This window comes from Cherax quadricarinatus, chromosome 4 (genome assembly GCF_038502225.1).
Source record: "Cherax quadricarinatus isolate ZL_2023a chromosome 4, ASM3850222v1, whole genome shotgun sequence".
Classification (NCBI taxonomy): domain Eukaryota; kingdom Metazoa; phylum Arthropoda; class Malacostraca; order Decapoda; family Parastacidae; genus Cherax; species Cherax quadricarinatus.
Window position 1 is genome coordinate 67,767,600 of NC_091295.1, and position 21,375 is coordinate 67,788,974.

Sequence of the window (21,375 nt, forward strand, 5' to 3'; positions counted from 1 at the left end):
TGTAAAGGTAGAAAGTTGAAAGTGAACATAGAAAAGAGTAAGGTGATGAGGGTATCAAATGATTTAGATAAAGAAAAATTGGATATCAAATTGGGGAGGAGGAGTATGGAAGAAGTGAATGTTTTCAGATACTTGGGAATTGAAGTGTCGGCGGATGGATTTATGAAGGATGAGGTTAATCATAGAATTGACGAGGGAATAAAGGTGAGTGGTGCGTTGAGGTATATGTGGAGTCAAAAAACGTTATCTATGGAGGCAAAGCAGGGAATGTATGAAGGTATAGTAGTACGAACACTCTTATATGGATGTGAAGCTTGGGTGGTAAATGCAGCAGCGAGGAGACGGTTGGAGGCAGTGGAGATGTCCTGTCTAAGGGCAATGTGTGGTGTAAATATTAAGCAGAAAATTCAGAGTGTGGAAATTAGGAGAAGGTGTGGAGTTAATAAAAGCATTAGTCAGAGGGCAGAAGAGGGGTTGTTGAGGTGGTTTGGCCATTTAGAGAGAATGGATCAAAGTAGAATGACATGGAAAGCATATAAATCTATAGGGGAAGGAAGGAGGGGTAGGGGTCGTCCTCGAAAGGGTTGGAAAGAGGGGGTAAAGGAGGTTTTGTGGGCAAGGGGCTTGGACTTCCAGCAAGCGTGCATGAACGTGTTAGGAGTGAATGGAGACAAATGATACTTGGGACCTGACGATCTGTTGGAGTGTGAGCAGGGTAATATTTATTGAAGGGATTCAGGGAAACCGGTTATTTTCATATAGTCGGACTTGAGTCCTGGAAATGGGAAGTACAATGCCTGCACTTTAAAGGAGGGGTTTGGGATATTGGCAGTTTGGAGGCACATGTTGTGTATCTTTATACGTATATGCTTCTAAACTGTTGTATTCTGAGCACCTCTGCAAAAACAGTGATAATGTGCGAGTGTGGTGAAAGTGTTGAATGATGATGAAAGTATTTTCTTTTTGGGGATTTTCTTTCTTTTTTTGGGGTCACCCTGCCTCGGTGGGAGACGACCGACTTGTTGAAAAAAAAAAAAAAAATTAGGCAAGAGAAGTAAATGCGACAGTCTTGGCAAGAGGCGTGGAGTTAAAAGATAAAGAATCACACAAAGTGGGAGTTGTCACAGTTGCTCTTTGCTGATGACACTGTGCTCTTGGGAGATTCTGAAGAGAAGTTGCAGAGGTTGGTGGATGAATGTGGAGTATGCAAAAATAGAGTATAGATGAATAGAGTATGCAAAAGAAAATTAAAAGCGAATACAGGAAAGAGTAAGGTTATGAGGATAAAAAGATTAGGTGATCAAAGATTGGATATCAGATTGGAGGGAGAGAGTATGGAGGAGGTGAATGTATTCAGATATTTGGGAGTGGACGTGTCAGCGGATGGGTCTATGAAAGACGAGGTGAATCATAGAATTGACGAGGGGAAAAGGGTGAGTGGCGCACTTAGGAGTCTGTGGAGACAAAGAACTTTGTCCTTGGAGGCAAAGAGGGGAATGTATGAGAGTATAGTTTTACCAACGCTCTTATATGGGTGTGAAGCATGGGTGATGAATGTTGCAGCGAGGAGAAGGCTCGAGGCAGTGGAGATGTCATGTCTGAGGGCAATGTGTGGTGTGAATATAATGCAAAGAATTTGTAGTTTGAAAGTTAGGAGGAGGTGCGGGATTGCCAAAACTGTTATCCAGAGGGCTGAGGAAGGGTTGTTGAGGTGGTTTGGACATGTAGAGAGAATGGAGCAAAACAGAATGCCTTCAAGAGTGTATCAGTCTGAAGTGGAAGGAAGGCAGGGTAGGGGTCAGCCTAGGAAAGGTTGGAGGGAGGGGGTAAAGGAGGTTTTGTGTGCGAGGGGCTTGGATAGGCGTGAATGGAGACAAATGGTTTATAATACTTGACGTGCTGTTGGAGTGTGAGCAAAGTAACATTTATGAAGGGATTCAGGGAAACCGGCAGGCCGGACTCGAGTCCTGGAGATGGGAAGTACAGTGCCTGCACTCTGAAGGAGAGGTGTTAATGTTGCAGTTTAAAAACTGTAGTGTAAAGCACCCTTCTGGCAAGACAGTGATGGAGTGAATGATGGTGAAAGTTTCTTTTTCGGGCCACCCTGCCTTGGTGGGAATTGGCCAGTGTGTTAATAAAAAAAATTAGGTAACAAGAGATTGGATATCAGATTGGAGGGAGATAGTATGGAGGAGGTGAATGTATTCAGATATTTAGGAGTGGACGTGTCAGCAGATAGGTCCATGAAAGATGAGGCGACTCAGAGCTGATGAGGGAAAAAAAGGCGAGTGGTGCACTGAGGAGTCTGAGACAAAGAACTTTGTACATGGGAGCAATGAGGGAATGTACGAGAGTATAGTTATACTTAAGCTCTTATGTGGGTGCAAATCGTGAGTGGTGAATGTTGCAACAAGGAGAAGGCTGGAGGGACTGGAGATGTTGTGCCTGAGGGGAATGTGTGGTGTGAATATAATGCAGAGAATTTGTAGTTTGGAAATAAAGAGGAGGTGCAGAATTGCCAAAACTATTAACCAGAGGGCTGAGGAGGGGCTGATGAGGTGGTTCAGACATGTAGAGAGGTTGGAACAAAACAGAAAGACTGTAAATCTGTAGTGGAGGGAAGGTGAGGTAGAGGTTGGCCTAGGAAATCCTGAAGGGAGGGGGTAAAGGAGGCTTTGTGTGTGGGGCTTGTATTTCCAGCAAGCATGCACGAGCATGTTAGATAGGAGCGAATGGAGACAAATGGTTTTTAGGACTTGACATGCTGTTGGAGTACGAGTAGGGCAATACAGTGGACCCCCGACTTACAAACAGTTCCCAACTCGAACAATTATTAAGTATTTTTGTAAGTGCTTTTCTAAGTGTATTTCTGGGGGTCTGAAACAGAGTAATCTAATTTACAATATTCCTTATGGGAGCAAATTTGTCTGGTAAGAGCACCCAAACAGCATTCTGGAACGAATTAATATCCTAAGTTGGGGGTCCACTGTATTTATGAAGATATTCAGGGAAACTGGCAGGCCAGACTCAAGTCCTGAAGATGGGAAGTATAGTGCCTGCACTCTGAAGGAGGGGTGTTAAGGTTGCAGTTTTATAACTAGTGCAAGCGCACCTCTGGCAAGACAGTGACAGAGTGAATGATGGTGAAAGTTTTTCTTTTTCGGCCCACCCTACCTTGATGGGAATTGGCCAGTGTGTTAATAAAAAAAAATCGTCAAGATGATGAACAAGGCATTAACAATGCTTGGGTATGTTCATTGCTGTAGGATTTCACCTACTCAGGAGGCTTCAGTTGAATATATAAGCAACTTATCCTGGAGACAGTGGAAGAAATGGAAAGGTAATTTTCAGGTGTTCAGTCCCTCAAGCCATGAGACTGAACACCACAAACAAGGTTCAAAAACTGAACACCTTAAGAATTGTCTACACTTCTTCCACTGTCTCCAGCATAAAAATCACCTCTGTATCTGCCTGAAAAAAAGACTGCTGCACAGGCAAAACATTCTGACAATAAGGTGCACCCTGGAACTATTAATATATTGCACGTTCTTAGAACTTTTTTTGCAGCAGCACAGGAATTTGGGAGGTACTCCCAAGAAGTCCGTTCAAACTTTCAGAGAATTTTGCATTTCCTTCTTTTTAACACCAGTTGTCTCCCACCAAGATAGGATGACCCAAAAAAGAAGAAACACTTTTGCCATCAGTCACTCCATCAGTGTCTTCCCAGAGGCATGCCAATACTATAGTTAATGTGCCCCTCCAATCTAAAAACCCCCACCCTTCCTCCAGAATGCAGGTACTGTACTTCCTACCTCCAGGGAAAGTTCTGCTAACCGGTTTCCCTGAATCCCTTCGTAAATGTTATCTTGCCCGCACTCCAACAGCACACCAAGTCATAAAATCCACTCACACCTAACATTCACACATGCTCGTTGGATGTCCAAACCCCTTCCATGCAAAAACTTTCATCCCCTTCCCTCCAACCTTTCCTAAGGCAGCCCCTACCCCACCTCTCCACTACAGATTTATACACCCTCCAAGTCATCCTAGTTTGCTCCATGCTCTAAGTCTCCAAACCACCTCGACAACCCTTCCTCAGCCCTCTGGATAATACTTTTAGTAACCCTGCACCTCCTAATCTCCAAGCTATGAATTCTCTGCATACTACTACTTACAACACATTGCCCTCAGACATCTCCACTGCCTCCAGCCTCCCTCTAGTGGCAACATTCACAACCCATGCTTCACACCCATATAGGCTGGTACCACTATACTGTACTCTCATACATTTCCCTTTTTTGCCTCCATGGATAATGTTCTAGGCCTTCACCTATGCTTCAATAAACCACTCACCTTTCTCCTCCTCCCCTCATCAATTCTATGGTTCACCTCATCTTTCACAGATCAGTTACTAGTATTAAACAAATTTCAAGCAATAGAATTTATGTGCCACTACTAGTTCACCATTCACACAATTTTTTTTTTATATTTCATTAGTATAAGAGCTGGAGCATAGAAAGAAAAACCTAGCCAACTCACCACAGTGTTCCTGAGTGCAGCCAAGCCAGTACAAGCATTAGCCAGGAGATAATCACCAGACAAAATAGCAATCTTGTTTCCAAACTCCATATCTTGAAGTGTGGTACCATCAAATACTGTTGGGGACAGGTTGACAACTCCTTTATGGATTAAATGAGCCGTGTGAATCATCTCTGTAATCTCCGCTAAACTTCTCTGACTGTAACAATTACACGAGTATTAATTATCATATATATATAAAAAAATAAGATTAAAAACTCTTAAGTTAAACTAAAGTTAATTTTTTAAGCTTCCAAAACAAGACTACACTCAATACAGCACAATTTAAACCACAGTACAGGTGGAAATTGAATTCACAAGAGCTCAATCCCTGCCTGTACTGTGGTTTGTTTGCAATCGTGTCATTGTGATTTCCTGAGTCAGTATAATCAACTTACTGCGATGAAAGATTTAACTATAAAATAAAACTTAAAACTTTCGTAATCTTCCATACTGACCCAAGAGACACTCCTGCTGGCTGATCTTTTTCAAGTTCCTCTGGGTTAAGATGTCCAGCAGCCTTCGAAATTAGTAAAACAATGAGCCCTCGAGTCTGCATGTTGTTACGGCCATTGTAAATCAGCCTCCTAATAGTGAAAAAAAATTTAATGAGTACTATATTTTCAAACCAACTACAGTATTCTATACACATGAGTATTGCAAAAGTGTAAAGTGTAAAATCTAAAGGGAAAGTTGAAGACTGTTAGAAAATATAATGATTACCAGTGTATTTGAAGATAAAAATCTTAGAGTTAAACCTCAATCTAACAGACTCCAGTTTAATGAATTTTGGAATTAAGTGGACAATATCTGCAACCAGGAACCAATTAGAAGCAAATGGACAAAGTCTGTTAAATCAGAAATTGTCCGTTACAGCCACAGCCACGGAAAAAAACGTTCTCACAACTGAAATGTAACTGGCACCCTCTTTCCCCATTAGTCTACTAAAATGAGGAGTCACTAATTTATACACCTCTGTACTGCATTACAAAAAGCAAGATGGTAAACCAAATTAAAGAGGAAAATACTTGGCCATTGGGGGGACTACTGACCCCATTTCACATTTGTGTGCAGTTCCCTGGATAGCAAAACATCTTTAGATGCTCGATGTACATAGCTAAAAATGATGTATGTATACCCCTTTTTGTGGCAGACATCTTTTGATTTCTACAAAATTATTAATGCTGCCATTGTAACATTTCTGATCTTTTATCAGGAATCACTAATAACAATAAATTTGAAAAAAAAAAAAAAAACACATCGGCCTACCAACTACTTTAATTATTTTTTTTAATACTAATGCATCAATTTTAGAACATTAAGTTTACACTCTTTTTTCAGCATGTCATTAATCAGAACTCAAAAAATCTTTTAAACTTAATGCAACTGCAAAAAGCCTGAGAGAACTGAAATTTTCAGGCAGTTGAAAAATGCAGGACTAATTAATGCATGTTGAATGGCAAAATACCAACGAAAACTTCTGAGCCCTCACTTGGCAGTCTTCAGCAATGGGTGAGAGGAACCTACAAGCTTTCTCATGTGAATAGCAATATTGGACATCTCGTCAGACAACAAGGAACGGAGGGTCAAGTAGGAAGTTGGATAGCCAACAATCTTCTCCGCATCACTAACTGCCCGATTCCAGTCTGGCTTTTGTTGTGGTACAGTGCTATAAGTCTTGTGGACATGGCTGAGAAAATATTAAGAACATTAATAAATTTCTTTGAGTAACTAGTAATTTTGTAGCAAGTCAATTTTTTTTAACACGTTGGCCATCTCCCACCGAGGCAGGGCGACCCAAAACAGAAAGAAACACTTTCACCACCATTCACACATAATCACTGTCTTTACAGAGGCACTCAGATATGACAGTTCAAATGTCAAAAAGAAAAATGCAGCTTTTCAGTAACAAATTTTCAACAAACAATGTGCTTATTTAGGTACTATGCAAAACTGCCAACATAAGAAATTTCTTAAGAACTTCAGTATGAAACAATATACAATAACTATATATATTTTAATTTTTTTTTATCACTCCTACTGAAGACACTTAAATTTCCTATCAACAAAAAAAAAATTATATTACAGAGGCTATTCTTAAAATATTTTTTTAACATTTAAGAAAGTCATGCCTCAATGTGATTTATCCATAAAAATTAGCAGTTCCTCGATACTGTAGGTAGAGTAAAGCATTTTATAAAGATTAGCATTTAGGTACAGGTAATAATTGTATTCCACTATACACAATGAAAATACAGTACAACAAATTTATTTATAGCAAGATCAAATTTAGGTGAGATTTTATGAAAAACATTATAGGTTATACAGCATTAATCCAAAGCATACAGTTTGTACAGCATTTCATATAGGATTAATGCTAATACAGAAAATTTAATCTTGCAACATTCAGATACAGAATGTAAAATAAAATTCACAAAAATATATTCCTAAAACATGTTCAGGAAGCCTCTACTGAATTAATACAAAAATACTTACATTAAAACATAATTCCAATAAACAATAAAGTTTAATTATCAGTACTGTACTGTACTTGTCTTTTCCCTCAACTATTTCTTTTCTTACAGAAGTACACACTTTCTAAAGAACAGTAATGAAAACCATACTGAAACTGATAGTGTTCTGATCATATATGCATATAGGACCTGCTTCTGCTGTTTGTCATGGCCATCATGCCATGCACTAGCCAAAGTTTGGTTATGCTGAAGGCAGTCACATACAGAATAGCAACAGATGTGGCTGCAGGTTGTGACAACTTGCACTAGCAACACATAGGGTAAGCCAGTTAGGTTAGGTCCAATGCAAATCACAAGTAATACACTAGTCACAGCTACATTAGTCGGCACATGGATGTCCCATCATACACCAGCCACAGTTAGCTTAAGCCCATAGCTATCATACATCCTACATACATCATACATCAAGTGTTGCCCACACACCATGACCAGTACCAGTCCTCAGTCCTGACTGACTATTGGGTTATCCCTCGCTACATCAGTTAGGTGCTCATATGTGGGCAAATACCAACTTTGGTCCAGGTCTGAACTTCAGGCCATTATTTTACCCCAGTAACAATTTTTATTCTCGTGAAAATTTTTATTTCGAGATACTACCCAAAAGAATAAACTTATTTTGTTGTGAGCGGCACATGAGAGACAACCGAGGGTTAGCATTTAGTCATGTAACATTCCTTAGCAAATAAGTAAGCAAGTAAGTTTATTCAGGTATACACAAATACAGTTACATAGAATTATCATACATAGCAGCATATGTGTAGAGAACCTAGGATAACCCAAAAAAGTCAGACAGTGACTTATTTCCATTGGATGCAACAAAACCAAGGCCTTAATGTACCACTGGCAGAGGAAGGAAAGTTGTATTAGGTGATTTTAGGTTTGATTCCTAAAGTTAATTTAAGTTTCTTGTTATTTCCAGAAAATGAACTCGCCTAATATTGGACATTTAAATTATTATTATTATTATTATTATTATTATTATAATCAAGGGGGAAGCGCTAAACCCGGAGGATTATACAGCGCCTGGGGGGGGGGGATGTGGAAGGCATTCAGGCTTAATTCGGGGAACTGGAGCACAGATCCAATTCCCTAAATCAAGAGCCCCTCACCAACATCAAGGAACCTTCCTTGAGGGGTTGGACATTTAAAGGAATAAATTATCAATCAACTAAAGTTTAGGACCTGTACACCATATTACTATACGAGTGTTTTAAAGACAATAATAATAATAATATTTCTACAAGTACAAGGTATACAGACCATAGCTGACATCAGTGACATACTACTATATAGAAAGTTGCTTGTTATGCACAGCATTTCCATCAAATTAGGTCAGTTTTGTCCCAGGATGCGACCCACACCAGTCCACTAACACCCAGGTACCTATTTTACTTAAAGGGAACATAGTCAATCGGTGTAAGGAAACACGTCCGATGTTTCTACCCTCGCCGGGAATCAAACCCGGACCACCGTGTGAAGCGAGAGCTTTAGCCACCAGGCCACGGTGTACAGGGATTGTAGGTGTAAGGTGACTAACACCCAGGTACCTATATACTGCTAGGTGAACAGGGACAGCAGGTATCTTAACGAAACACATCGTAATGCTTCCACCCGTACCAGAGATCGAACCACGGACCTTAGTGTGTGAGCTAAGTGCACTACCGATCCAGCTACTCAGGAAAAGAGAGATATATATTTCTTGACTTAAATTATCCCTAGTTATAATTCTACAACTATTTACTACATAGTTATATATAAAATTAAGGCCAGTTGTGGCTGTGGCAAGAGCTGGAGCTCAACCGTCACATTATGGCCAGAAGTCTCCCACAAACACCACTACACAGTTAAATAAGACCCACCTGAGGAGGGGAGCCACCTGCACCTGCGGCAGCAGAGACCCACCTGCCGCAGGTGACTGTGCAGCAGCAGCCACCCACCGCCCCTCGCCGCCCACTGCACACCTCACCAGCCGCCCACACACACCCACTGCACTCTTGCTCATGCTTCAGGATATTACCAGGACACCAGGGGCATGCTAACAGGAAATAATATAAAAAAATAGAGCAGCAGGAGTCTGCCAGGTACTGTTGTCAGTGGTGCGTCCCACTGCACACTGAACCTCTCTTATATTTTCCTCTCCCACTACACTTCCCTCACCTCACACCACACACTTATATAACCTACAATTACCTCTTATTTTTTTCAGACTTGACCCATAATACTCATGTCTAAAACTCTATTTATTACTTTCTCAATGCGTTCCAACAGCTTTTCGACCAATAATAAATAAATTTATACATCTTTTTGGTGACCAATTTTTGCCCTTAAGATATATTTTTGTCAACCACCTCTCCATGATCTAATGTTGGTAATTTTTACCGTTGTGAACCATATGTATATTAATATGATGACTCCCGCCGCTTGAATGTACCCAAAAAAGACATTAAGATATACTTCCCTTCAAAGTTTGAAGTGAAGGGGTTGATATCTAACAGCAACATCTGCTGCTGCTTGACTCCATCACTCACACAACAGAATAGAAATAGAAAGTGTGATATCATGGCTCTTGGAAGCCAAATGTCAATCAATGGAACGAGAAAGTAAGATGACTTTCCTTTCTGGGATTTTCCAGAGATTCCACATTCTTGGGCAGGGACTGAACCATGGCATTTCCTTGGCCTCCAGACTGACCAAAAAAAAAAACCAGTATCCATAACACCGAGATATAGCATACAACATTTTCGTTGTTAATGAATCTGCGTCCATGAAGGTTGGTCAGAAGAATGAACATAACATAATTAACAACTATGGAAATAAGTCACTTTGTCTGACTTTTTTGGGTTATCCCAGGTTATCTACGTATGATAATCCATGTATGATAATCTATGTAACTGTATTTGTGTATACCTGAATAAAATTTCTTAATTACTTATCATTTCTTCTTGACAACATTTGCCTTAATCAGATAAATCACGAAGATTTAATGGAAGTAGTAATCTCACATAGCTAAATAATGTAATTAATTTCCGCTAGTAGAGCAGCATTGCGTAGAAAATGTAATTTGTGGGAAAGACTGACATAGTGCAGACTCCATTACATATTTCAGTGTTGTTTTGTTATGATAAAACTGGTAGTGAGGTGTGCCAGTAACTTGCCAGCTTGTCTCACTCACTAAATTCTTGTGACTTGTTAAGTTACTGCAGATGATAAACACATGGTGGTAATTATACACTTTATTCAGACCAAGTTTCGCCTGCACAGCACCAGCAGCACCAGCAGCATCAGCACCAGCAGCACCAGCAGCAGCACCAGCAGCACCAACACCAGCAGCACCAGCAGCATCAGCACCAACACCAGCAGCACCAGCACCAGCAGCTTCAGCACCAGCAGCACCAACACCAGCAGCATCAGCAGCAACACCAGCAGCACCAGCACCAGCACCAGCAGCTTCAGCACCAGCAGCATCAGTACCAGCAGCATCAGCACCAGCAGCATCAGTACCAGCAGCAGCACCAACAGCAGCAGCAGCAGCAGCAGCACCAACAGCAGCAGGAGCAGCACCAGCAGCAGCAGCACCAACAGCAGCAGCAGCACCAGCAGCAGCACCAACAGCAGCAGCAGCACCAGCAGTAGCAGCACCAACAGCAGCAGCACCACCACCACCAGCATCAGCAGCAGCACCAGCAGCATCAGCACCAGCAGCATCAGCACCAGCAGCAGCACCAGCAGCAGCATCAGCAGCAGCACCAGCAGCACCAACACCAGCAGCATCAGCACCAACAGCAGCAGCAGCACCAGCAGCAGCACCAACAGCAGCAGCAGCACCAGCAGTAGCAGCACCAACAGCAGCAGCACCACCACCACCAGCATCAGCAGCAGCACCAGCAGCATCAGCACCAGCAGCATCAGCACCAGCAGCAGCACCAGCAGCAGCATCAGCAGCAGCACCAGCAGCACCAACACCAGCAGCATCAGCACCAACAGCAGCACCAACAGCAGCAGCAGCACCAGCATCAGCACCAGCAGCACCAACACCAGCAGCATCAGCACCAACAGCAGCACCAACAGCAGCAGCAGCACCAGCATCAGCAGCATCAGCAGCAGCAGCACCAACACCGGCAGCCTCAGCACCAGCAGCACCAACACCAGTAGCATCAGCAACAGCAACAGCACCAGCACCAGCACCAGCACCAGCAGGCTTTATCAAGCCGTTACGGCTTGACAAAGCTCCTGGAGAGCGAAACGTTGCCACAATAAAATGTTACATTAGTTGCACTTGTGTCCTTTTACCTAACATATTGTCGGTAATTCTACAAACATTAATACTGGAACCCTGCAACAGGTCTACTGGAACCGTGCAACAGGTCTACTGGAACCCTGCAACAGGTCTACTGGAACCCTGCAACAGGTCTACTGGAACCGTGCAACAGGTCTACTGGAACCGTGCAACAGGTCTACTGGAACCCTGCAACAGGTCTACTGGAACCCTGCAACAGGTCTACTGGAACCGTGCAACAGGTCTACTGGAACCGTGCAACAGGTCTACTGGAACCATGCAACAGGTCTACTGGAACCCTGCAACAGGTCTACTGGAACACTGCAACAGGTCTACTGGAACCCTGCAACAGGTCTACTGGAACCGTGCAACAGGTCTACTGGAACCCTGCAACAGGTCTACTGGAACCCTGCAACAGGTCTACTGGAACCCTGCAACAGGTCTACTGGAACCCTGCAACAGGTCTACTGGAACCCTGCAACAGGTCTACTGGAACCCTGCAACAGGTCTACTGGAACCCTGCAACAGGTCTACTGGAACCCTGCAACAGGTCTACTGGAACCCTGCAACAGGTCTACTGGAACCCTGCAACAGGTCTACTGGAACCCTGCAACAGGTCTACTGGAACCGTGCAACAGGTCTACTGGAACCGTGCAACAGCTCTACTGGAACCCTGCAACAGGTCTACTGGAACCCTGCAACAGGTCTACTGGAACCCTGCAACAGGTCTACTGGAACCCTGCAACAGATCTACTGGAACCCTGCAACAGGTCTACTGGAACCCTGCAACAGGTCTACTGGAACCCTGCAACAGGTCTACTGGAACCCTGCAACAGGTCTACTGGAACCCTGCAACAGGCCTACTAGAACCCTGCAACAGGTCTACTCGAGCCCTACAGCAGGTCTACTGGAACCTTGCAACAGGTCTACTTGAGCCCTACAGCAGGCCTACTGGAACCTTGCAACAGGCCTACTGGAACCCTGCAACAGGTCTACTCGAGCCCTACAGCAGGCCTACTGGAACCTTGCAACAGGCCTACTGGAACCTTGCAACAGGCCTACTGGAACCTTGTAACAGGCCTACTGGAACCTTGCAACAGGTCTACTGGAACACTGCAACAGGTCTACTGGAACCGTGCAACAGGTCTACTGGAACCCTGCAACAGGTCTACTGGAACCCTGCAACAGGTCTACTGGAACCCTGCAACAGGTCTACTAGAACCCTGCAACAGGTCTACTGGAACCGTGCAACAGGTCTACTGGAACCCTGCAACAGGTCTACTGGAACCGTGCAACAGGTCTACTGGAACCGTGCAACAGGTCTACTGGAACCCTGCAACAGGTCTACTGGAACCGTGCAACAGGTCTACTGGAACCGTGCAACAGGTCTACTGGAACCGTGCAACAGGTCTACTGGAACCGTGCAACAGCTCTACTGGAACCCTGCAACAGGTCTACTGGAACCCTGCAACAGGTCTACTGGAACCCTGCAACAGGTCTACTGGAACCCTGCAACAGATCTACTGGAACCCTGCAACAGGTCTACTGGAACCCTGCAACAGGTCTACTGGAACCCTGCAACAGGTCTACTGGAACCCTGCAACAGGCCTACTAGAACCCTGCAACAGGTCTACTCGAGCCCTACAGCAGGTCTACTGGAACCTTGCAACAGGTCTACTTGAGCCCTACAGCAGGCCTACTGGAACCTTGCAACAGGCCTACTGGAACCCTGCAACAGGTCTACTCGAGCCCTACAGCAGGCCTACTGGAACCTTGCAACAGGCCTACTGGAACCTTGCAACAGGCCTACTGGAACCTTGTAACAGGCCTACTGGAACCTTGCAACAGGTCTACTGGAACCTTGCAACAGGCCTACTGGAAACCTGCAACAGGCCTACTGGAACCCTGCAACAGGCGTACTGGAACCTTGCAACAGGCCTACTGGAACCCTGCAACAGGCCTACTGGAACCCTGCAACATGCCTACTGGAACCCTGCAACAGGCCTACTGGAACCCTGCAACAGGCCTACTGGAACCCTGCAACAGGCCTACTGGAACCCTGCAACAGGCCTACTGGAACCCTGCAACAGGCCTACTGGAACCCTGCAACAGGCCTACTGGAACCCTGCAACAGGCCTACTGGAACCCTGCAACAGGCCTACTAATCCACTATAAGCAGGTCATTTGTTATATTAAAATACAATAAAAGATCTTTATTAGAAGTTACAATAATTAAGAAGTTCATCGTGGTTACAGTTTTTCTTTTTTTTTAATTTTTACAATTACGGCTCAAAAAAATACCTGCCACAGTTATATGGTCAAAATGTTAGGTTAGGTAAGCCTCCGGAAACAGGACAATTCGTTCCTGACGCGGGTGTTAGACCCACCACTGGAGATTTTGGTCATCTGACCGAGGCCTTCCACTGGCTTACCCGTCCACCCCCTTTATAAAAATTTATATTATGTTAAGTAATGGTCAAAAGAAAGTCACTCGATATGCAAGGCACTTCAGGCACACTAACTCTCCGATTTACATGTTATTTAACTCTAGTCGTAGCTTACAATTTTAGACAGCGAGTGGCTGTACAACGTCAGTAATTCATTCCATTCATAATGTGGATAAAATAAAAAAAAATAATGGGTAACAAGAGGAGTCTTGCTGTTGAAAAAGAAATAAACGTTCACTGAGTATACATATTGAAGGTGATCAGTCCCTAACCTGGAGTTTACCTGGAGAGAGTTTCGGGGGTCAACGCCCCCGCGGCCCGGTCTGTGACCAGGCCTCCTGGTGGATCAGCGCCTGATCAACCAGGCTGTTGCTGCTGGCTGCACGCAAACCAACGTACGAGCCACAGCCCGGCTGATCAGGAACTGACTTTAGGTGCTTGTCCAGTGCCAGCTTGAAGACTGCCAGGGGTCTGTTGGTAATCCCCCTTATGTGTGCTGGGAGGCAGTTGAACAGTCTCGGGCCCCTGACACTTATTGTATGGTCTCTTAACGTGCTAGTGACACCCCTGCTTTTCATTGGGGGGATGGTGCATCGTCTGCCAAGTCTTTTGCTTTCGTAGTGAGTGATTTTCGTGTGCAAGTTCGGTACTAGTCCCTCTAGGATTTTCCAGGTGTATATAATCATGTATCTCTCCCTCCTGCGTTCCAGGGAATACAGGTTTAGAAACCTCAAGCGCTCCCAGTAATTGAGGTGTTTTATCTCCGTTATGCGCGCCGTGAAAGTTCTCTGTACATTTTCTAGGTCGGCAATTTCACCTGCCTTGAAAGGTGCTGTTAGAGTGCAGCAATATTCCAGCCTAGATAGAACAAGTGACCTGAAGAGTGTCATCATGGGCTTGGCCTCCCTAGTTTTGAAGGTTCTCATTATCCATCCTGTCATTTTTCTAGCAGATGCGATTGATACAATGTTATGGTCCTTGAAGGTGAGATCCTCCGACATAATCACTCCCAGGTCTTTGACGTTGGTGTTTCGCTCTATTTCGTGGCCAGAATTTGTTTTGTACTCTGATAAAGATTTAATTTCCTCATGTTTACCATATCTGAGCAATTGAAATTTCTCATCGTTGAACTTCATATTGTTTTCTGCAGCCCACTGAAAGATTTGGTTGATGTCCGCCTGGAGCCTTGCAGTGTCTGCAATGGAAGACACTGTCATGCAGATTCGGGTGTCATCTGCAAAGGAAGACACGGTGCTGTGGCTGACATCCTTGTCTATGTCGGATATGAGGATGAGGAACAAGATGGGAGCTAGTACTGTGCCTTGTGGAACAGAGCTTTTCACCGTAGCTGCCTCGGACTTTACTCTGTTGACGACTACTCTCTGTGTTCTGTTAGTGAGGAAATTATAGATCCATCGACCGACTTTTCCTGTTATTTCTTTAGCGCGCATTTTGTGCGCTATTACGCCATGGTCACACTTGTCGAAGGCTTTTGCAAAGTCTGTATATATTACATCTGCATTCTTTTTGTCTTCTAGTGCATTTAGGACCTTGTCGTAGTGATCCAGTAGCTGAGACAGACAGGAGCGACCTGTTCTAAACCCATGTTGCCCTGGGTTGTGTAACTGATGGGTTTCTAGATGGGTGGTGATCTTGCTTCTTAGGACCCTTTCAAAGATTTTTATGATATGGGATGTTAGTGCTATTGGTCTGTAGTTCTTTGCTGTTGCTTTACTGCCCCCTTTGTGGAGTGGGGCTATGTCTGTTGTTTTTAGTAACTGAGGGACGACCCCCGTGTCCATGCTCCCTCTCCATAGGATGGAAAAGGCTCGTGATAGGGGCTTCTTGCAGTTCTTGATGAACACAGAGTTCCATGAGTCTGGCCCTGGGGCAGAGTGCATGGGCATGTCATTTATCGCCTGTTCGAAGTCATTTGGCGTCAGGATAACATCGGATAGGCTTGTGTTAATCAAATTTTGTGGCTCTCTCATAAAAAATTCATTTTGATCTTCGACTCTCAGTCTGGTTAGCGGCTTGCTAAAAACTGAGTCATATTGGGACTTGAGTAGCTCACTCATTTCCTTGCTGTCATCTGTGTAGGACCCATCTTGTTTAAGTAGGGGCCCAATACTGGGCGTTGTTCTCGATTTTGATTTGGCATAGGAGAAGAAATACTTTGGGTTTCTTTCGATTTCATTTATAGCTTTTAGTTCTTCCCGCGATTCCTGACTCCTAAAGGATTCTTTTAGCTTAAGTTCGATGCTTGCTATTTCTCTGACCAGTGTCTCCCTGCGCATTTCAGATATATTGACCTCTTTTAGCCGCTCTGTTATTCTTTTCCGTCGCCTGTAAAGGGAGCGCCTGTCTCTTTCTATTTTACATCTACTCCTCCTTTTTCTTAGAGGAATAAGCCTTGTGCATACATCGAGTGCCACCGAGTTAATCTGTTCTAGGCATAAGTTTGGGTCTGTGTTGCTTAGTATATCTTCCCAGCTTATATCGGTTAGGACTTGGTTTACTTGGTCCCACTTTATGTTTTTGTTATTGAAGTTGAATTTGGTGAATGCTCCCTCGTGACTAGTCTCATTTTGTCGGTCTGGGGCTCCTCGCATACATGTCTGAACCTCAATTATGTTGTGATCTGAGTATATTGTTTTTGATATGGTGACATTTCTTATCAGATCATCATTGTTAGTGAATATGAGGTCTAGTGTATTCTCCAGTCTAGTAGGCTCTATTATTTGCTGGTTTAAATTGAATTTTGTGCAGAGATTTAAAAGCTCGTGTGAGTGTGTTTTCATCAGAGCTGCCTCCTGGTGTTATTACTGCAACAATATTATTTGCTATATTCCTCCATTTTAGGTGCCTTAAGTTGAAATCCCCCAGGAGCAAGATGTTGGGTGCAGGAGCTGGAAGATTTTCCAGACAGTGGTCAATTTTTAACAGCTGTTCCTGGAATTGCTGGGATGTTGCATCCGGAGGCTTGTAGACTACCACAATGACTAGGTTTTGGTTCTCGACCTTTACTGCTAAAACTTCCACTACATCATTTGAGGCATTAAGCAGTTCTGTGCAAACAAGTGACTCTGCAATGTACAGGCCAACCCCCCCCTTTTGCCTGTTCACTCTGTCACATCTGTATAGGTTGTAACCTGGGATCCATATTTCATTGTCCAAGTGATCCTTTATGTGGGTCTCAGTGAAAGCCGCGAACATTGCCTTTACCTCTGCAAGCAGTCCACGGATGAAAGGTATTTTGTTGTTTGTTGCTGGCTTTAGACCCTGTATATTTGCAAAGAAGAATGTTATCGGACTGGTGGTATTGTTGGTACTGGGGGGGGATTTTTTTTCCGGCATTAGTATCTGTATCTGTTGGTTTGGAGTGGAGGCCATCGACTGTGGTTCCACTCCAGGAATGACTGGATTTGGTGTACGATTTCTGCCATTTCCTGCCAGTTTTTTTTCCTTCCTGGCACTAGAAAACCTCTCCCTCTTGAGTGGCTGTGGCTACCCAGGTTTTCCCATGGCCTGGATGTTTTGTATCTTTTTGTCCCCTTTAGATGGTATGCCTGGCAATTTAAGTTATAGCACAGTCTTTCCTGTACTGAAGAGGTACACATTTCAGGGTGAAAAAGCTTACAGGAAAGGAGTTTGCATTTTCCTGTTGTCATATGGGCATGGCATTTTCTAGGGTGGTCATAGTTGCACGTCCCATCTGTTTTTCCAGATTTCCCATGCCAGCAGATACCAAGTGCATAGTATGTGCAGAGGCTTGGTTTCCGCTTGCCTTGGGTTTCTGTGACTGTATTCCCTGTTGGTGCATGTTTCCCTGTCTTACTTCTATCCTCCCTAGCACCAACAGTGGAGCTCCCACCAGTTGTTTTTGGTAATTTATCCTCACTATTGCTATTGGAGTCCTCTTGTTTGCTATTTCCTGCGGTATTTCTAGTTTGCAATATTGGTTTTATCTTATCTTTGACTACACTTGTTTCCCTACTATGGCTCCTATCCCCTATGTGGTCATTTATATGTATTCCTTCCTGCGTATAATTCCCGACTACCTGGACAAAATCTCCAGCTTCATCATTACTGTCTCCCAGGACAGTATCTCCAGCTTCACCATTTCTGTCTCCCAGGACAGCACCTCCAGCTTCACCATTACTGTCTCCCAGGACAGCACCTCCAGCTTTACTATTACTGTCTCCCAGGACATCACCTCCAGCCTTACAGTTTGTGACTACATGGCCAGTATCAAGGGCAGTACCATTCAGCCCAGACTTTTTATGTTCCCATCTGTTGTAGAAAGCTTCCAGGTTTTCTATGAAAGCAGCTTTGATGTTGTCCTCTTTTAATACCCTTGTGATTTTAGTCCACAGATTTTCCTCATTTGGGCATACCCAGAAACACTTCTCTGTTTTAATACTGCTTGTAGCTAGTTTTGGGATATCTGCACAAGGGGCGTGACACCAATTTCCACAAAAATGACAATTTATCCATGTGGAGGCCCGTTTGTTTGACTGACCACAGACTACACACAGCTTCATAATGATTTGAATGGTTGATTTACTGCAATTCTACTAGCAACCTCTTGAATATTATATTAATAACCTTAAATGAAGCTCTAGCTATTTGATAAATAAATATTTGATAAATAAAACATTCTATAGACGGTGGTTAGTCCCTTAACGTTAGTCGACAATAAACAGTAAAATATATGTCAGGTGAAGTTGTGGGAATAGGCAGGAGCACTTTCAAGACGTGTCGCCACTAGCGACCTTTTCAGTTCTGACGAGTGAGGCTGTATAGTCCTTGTGGCTTAGCGCTTCTTTTTGATTATAATAATAATAATCAGACAAGTGAGAGAGCCACCTGTGGATTCATCTTCGGTAAATGTCTTAGATTCTAAATATGTCTCAGTCCCACAATTTTCCGTGTTACTAAACCTCTGTTCGTGCAATTAAGTCTGAAGAACGAAAAGGTCCATCACCATGACTGGAACAATACACAAATAACCCGCATAGAGGAGAGTGAAACTCACCATGCGTGCTGGTTACGTGTGTATAATTTCCGTCTACTTCCTCAGGTTACAGTACAGTTAACTAGTTTATATTCTCTTCTTCAAGCAGATTTCTTTGAAAGTCTCGTATCATCAATATAATATCAACAGCTTCAATACAAACCAAATACCATCTCTGGAACTGCATTCACAATGATCTGCACATCCAGCGAGGTGGATACAGCAATCTCAGAAGAAGGGTTGATGGAGGCTGATAGCTGAGTTGAGACAAGTCAAGGAAGGTACATCTCATGAAGGTAGCTACGAAGGTGGGGAAATGTCAATTACGAAGAGTAGGCTCTAAACAGATGTTGCAGTAGATCTCTACTTAAAGGATCCATCATCTGTTGTGTCTGGCAAGTTGTAGCGGTAGATGGTAGCAGTAGATGTGGCCGTAGATGGTGGCAGTAGATGGTAGTAGTAGAAAGTAGCAGTGGGTGGTAGCAGTACATAGCAGCAGTAGATGGTAGCAGTAAATGGTAGCAGTAGATAGTAGCAGTAGATAGTAGCAGTAGATGGAAGCTATAGATGGTACCAGTAGATAGAAGCCATAGATGGTAGCAGTAATTGGCAGTAGTAGATGGTAGCAGTAGATGGCAGTAGTAGATGGTAGCAGTAGATGGCAGTAGTAGATGGTAGCAGTAGATGGCAGTAGTAGATGGTAGTAGTAGATGGCAGTAGTAGATGGTAGCAGTAGATGGCAGTAGTAGATGGTAGCAGTAGATGGCAGTAGTAGATGGTAGCAGTAGATGGCAGTAGTAGATGGTAGCAGTTGATGGTATGAGAATGAGTTGCGGATTATCAACACGCAAGAGCAGTGAGTGGTAACTTCATTCATCCAACCTTTCCCTGCACCGCTAGTTTTGTCGTGTGTTATAAACAACCTCTAAGTATTTGTCCACTGGACGAACTACTACAAATGATCTGTTTATCACAGGTCATTAGGCGCGCTTATGTGTACATACCTAATTGTGGTTGCAGGGGTCGATCCATAGCTCCTGGCCCTGGCACCTGTCATGAGACACTTGGCCTGTTGTGTGTGTGTGCCTAGACTAACTTATTTGTTGAGGTGTGCACCCTCCTTCGACAACCCAACACAGTGAATGTAACTCACTCCTAAGATTTATCTTCAGAAAAGCACTGAATCTATCACTGGAAGATCGCCAATGGGATCAAGCAACATTTGCAGTACGACTGGGAGGTATAGGGGTGCGCAAGGCAACACAGATAACATTACCTGCATTTGTCTTTGTGCATTACATCCAGTGATTGTCCCTTAACGCTAGAGAGGTGCTGTAGGAGCTCTCGACTCAAAGTTCATCGAAGTAACTGCGCAGTGGGACAGCCTTAAATTTTTTTTCTGTCAGACCTGCTCCTCCCAGAGATCACAAATATTCCACTGGGACAGACCGATCGTGGAGAAAATCGCCCAAATAATGCCCAGAAATGCCTTAGGAAAGGACAAAGCTTGTTTCCTAGCCTGACTCACGAAATCGTAATGACACGATTGCAAACAAACCATACCCCGGCCGGGATTGAACCCGCGGTCAGAGAGTCTCAAAACACCAGACCGTCGCGTTAGCCACTAGACCAGCTAGCCACAATAAGATTCGTCCAACTAGGTATATTTCTACACCGGGGTATGGTTTGTTTGCAATCGTGTCATTACGATTTCGTGAGTCATGTTGACGGCAGTAAAGGGACTTGAGCTAGAGTTCGTCACGGCCACGCTAGCTGGAGATTCGTCTGTAAAAACTTGCATTTGTGGTCAGTGGTGCCTGTGCTAACCTTCGTATGGTGTAGAAATATACCTAGTTGGACGAATCTTATTGTGGCTAGCTGGTTTAGTGGCTAACGCGACGGTCCGGTGTTTTGAGACTCTCTGACCGCGGGTTCAATCCCGGCCGGGGTATGGCTTGTTTCCTAGCTGCGAAGGCACCACATTCAAATTTCCATATGGCCGTCCTTAATTCCGCCTTGAGCATTCGCCTCGACCCTCCTACCATTCGCTGTATTTGTATTTGCGGCAGGGCGTCAGCTGATCAATTCGAGCTGCATGATCTCATCCGACCGTCGGAAAGAAAGTATGCCAGACATCAGGACGTCAGTTACATCGTCAAACAAAGCGTCGTCACAGTCCACTGCCCAGCAGAAATGGAGCCTCAAGTACCGAGACCTGATGGAAACCAAAAGCGCCCAGATGGAGTCGCCATGCTACCCTGGAAGGATAATAAGCAGATTGCATGGGACAACACCTGTGCCTCTACATTAGCTGACATCCACTTACAATACTATTAAGCTGATGGGGTGGTGCCGCCAGTGTCAGGGAGATCCAGAAGACCAACCAATACAGTTGGCTGACACCATGCTATAACTTCATCCCAATAGGGTCGGAGATCCCTCGGGGCATGGGGCAAGTGTGTTCTCAGATTCCTTAAAGAACTGGGTGTCAAACTCGTCACGGAAACCAAGGGACCCAGAGAA

The 21,375-nt window shown here is 44.0% G+C and overlaps 1 protein-coding gene across 1 annotated transcript in view; it reads right to left on the bottom strand.

The window, feature by feature from the left end:
* LOC128684315 (all trans-polyprenyl-diphosphate synthase PDSS2-like) overlaps positions 1 to 9,232 on the bottom strand; it is a 37,843-nt gene extending 28,611 nt beyond the window's left edge. The window contains exons 1-4 of the mRNA XM_070097161.1: positions 8,972 to 9,232; positions 6,071 to 6,268; positions 5,037 to 5,165; positions 4,540 to 4,738 (exon numbers count right to left, since the gene is read on the bottom strand). Coding sequence (XP_069953262.1) covers positions 4,540 to 4,738; positions 5,037 to 5,165; positions 6,071 to 6,268; positions 8,972 to 9,114 — 669 coding nt within the window. The 5' untranslated portion in view covers positions 9,115 to 9,232. The remainder of the gene's footprint in view (positions 1 to 4,539; positions 4,739 to 5,036; positions 5,166 to 6,070; positions 6,269 to 8,971) is intronic.
* Between the last annotated feature and the right edge of the window lie 12,143 nt (positions 9,233 to 21,375).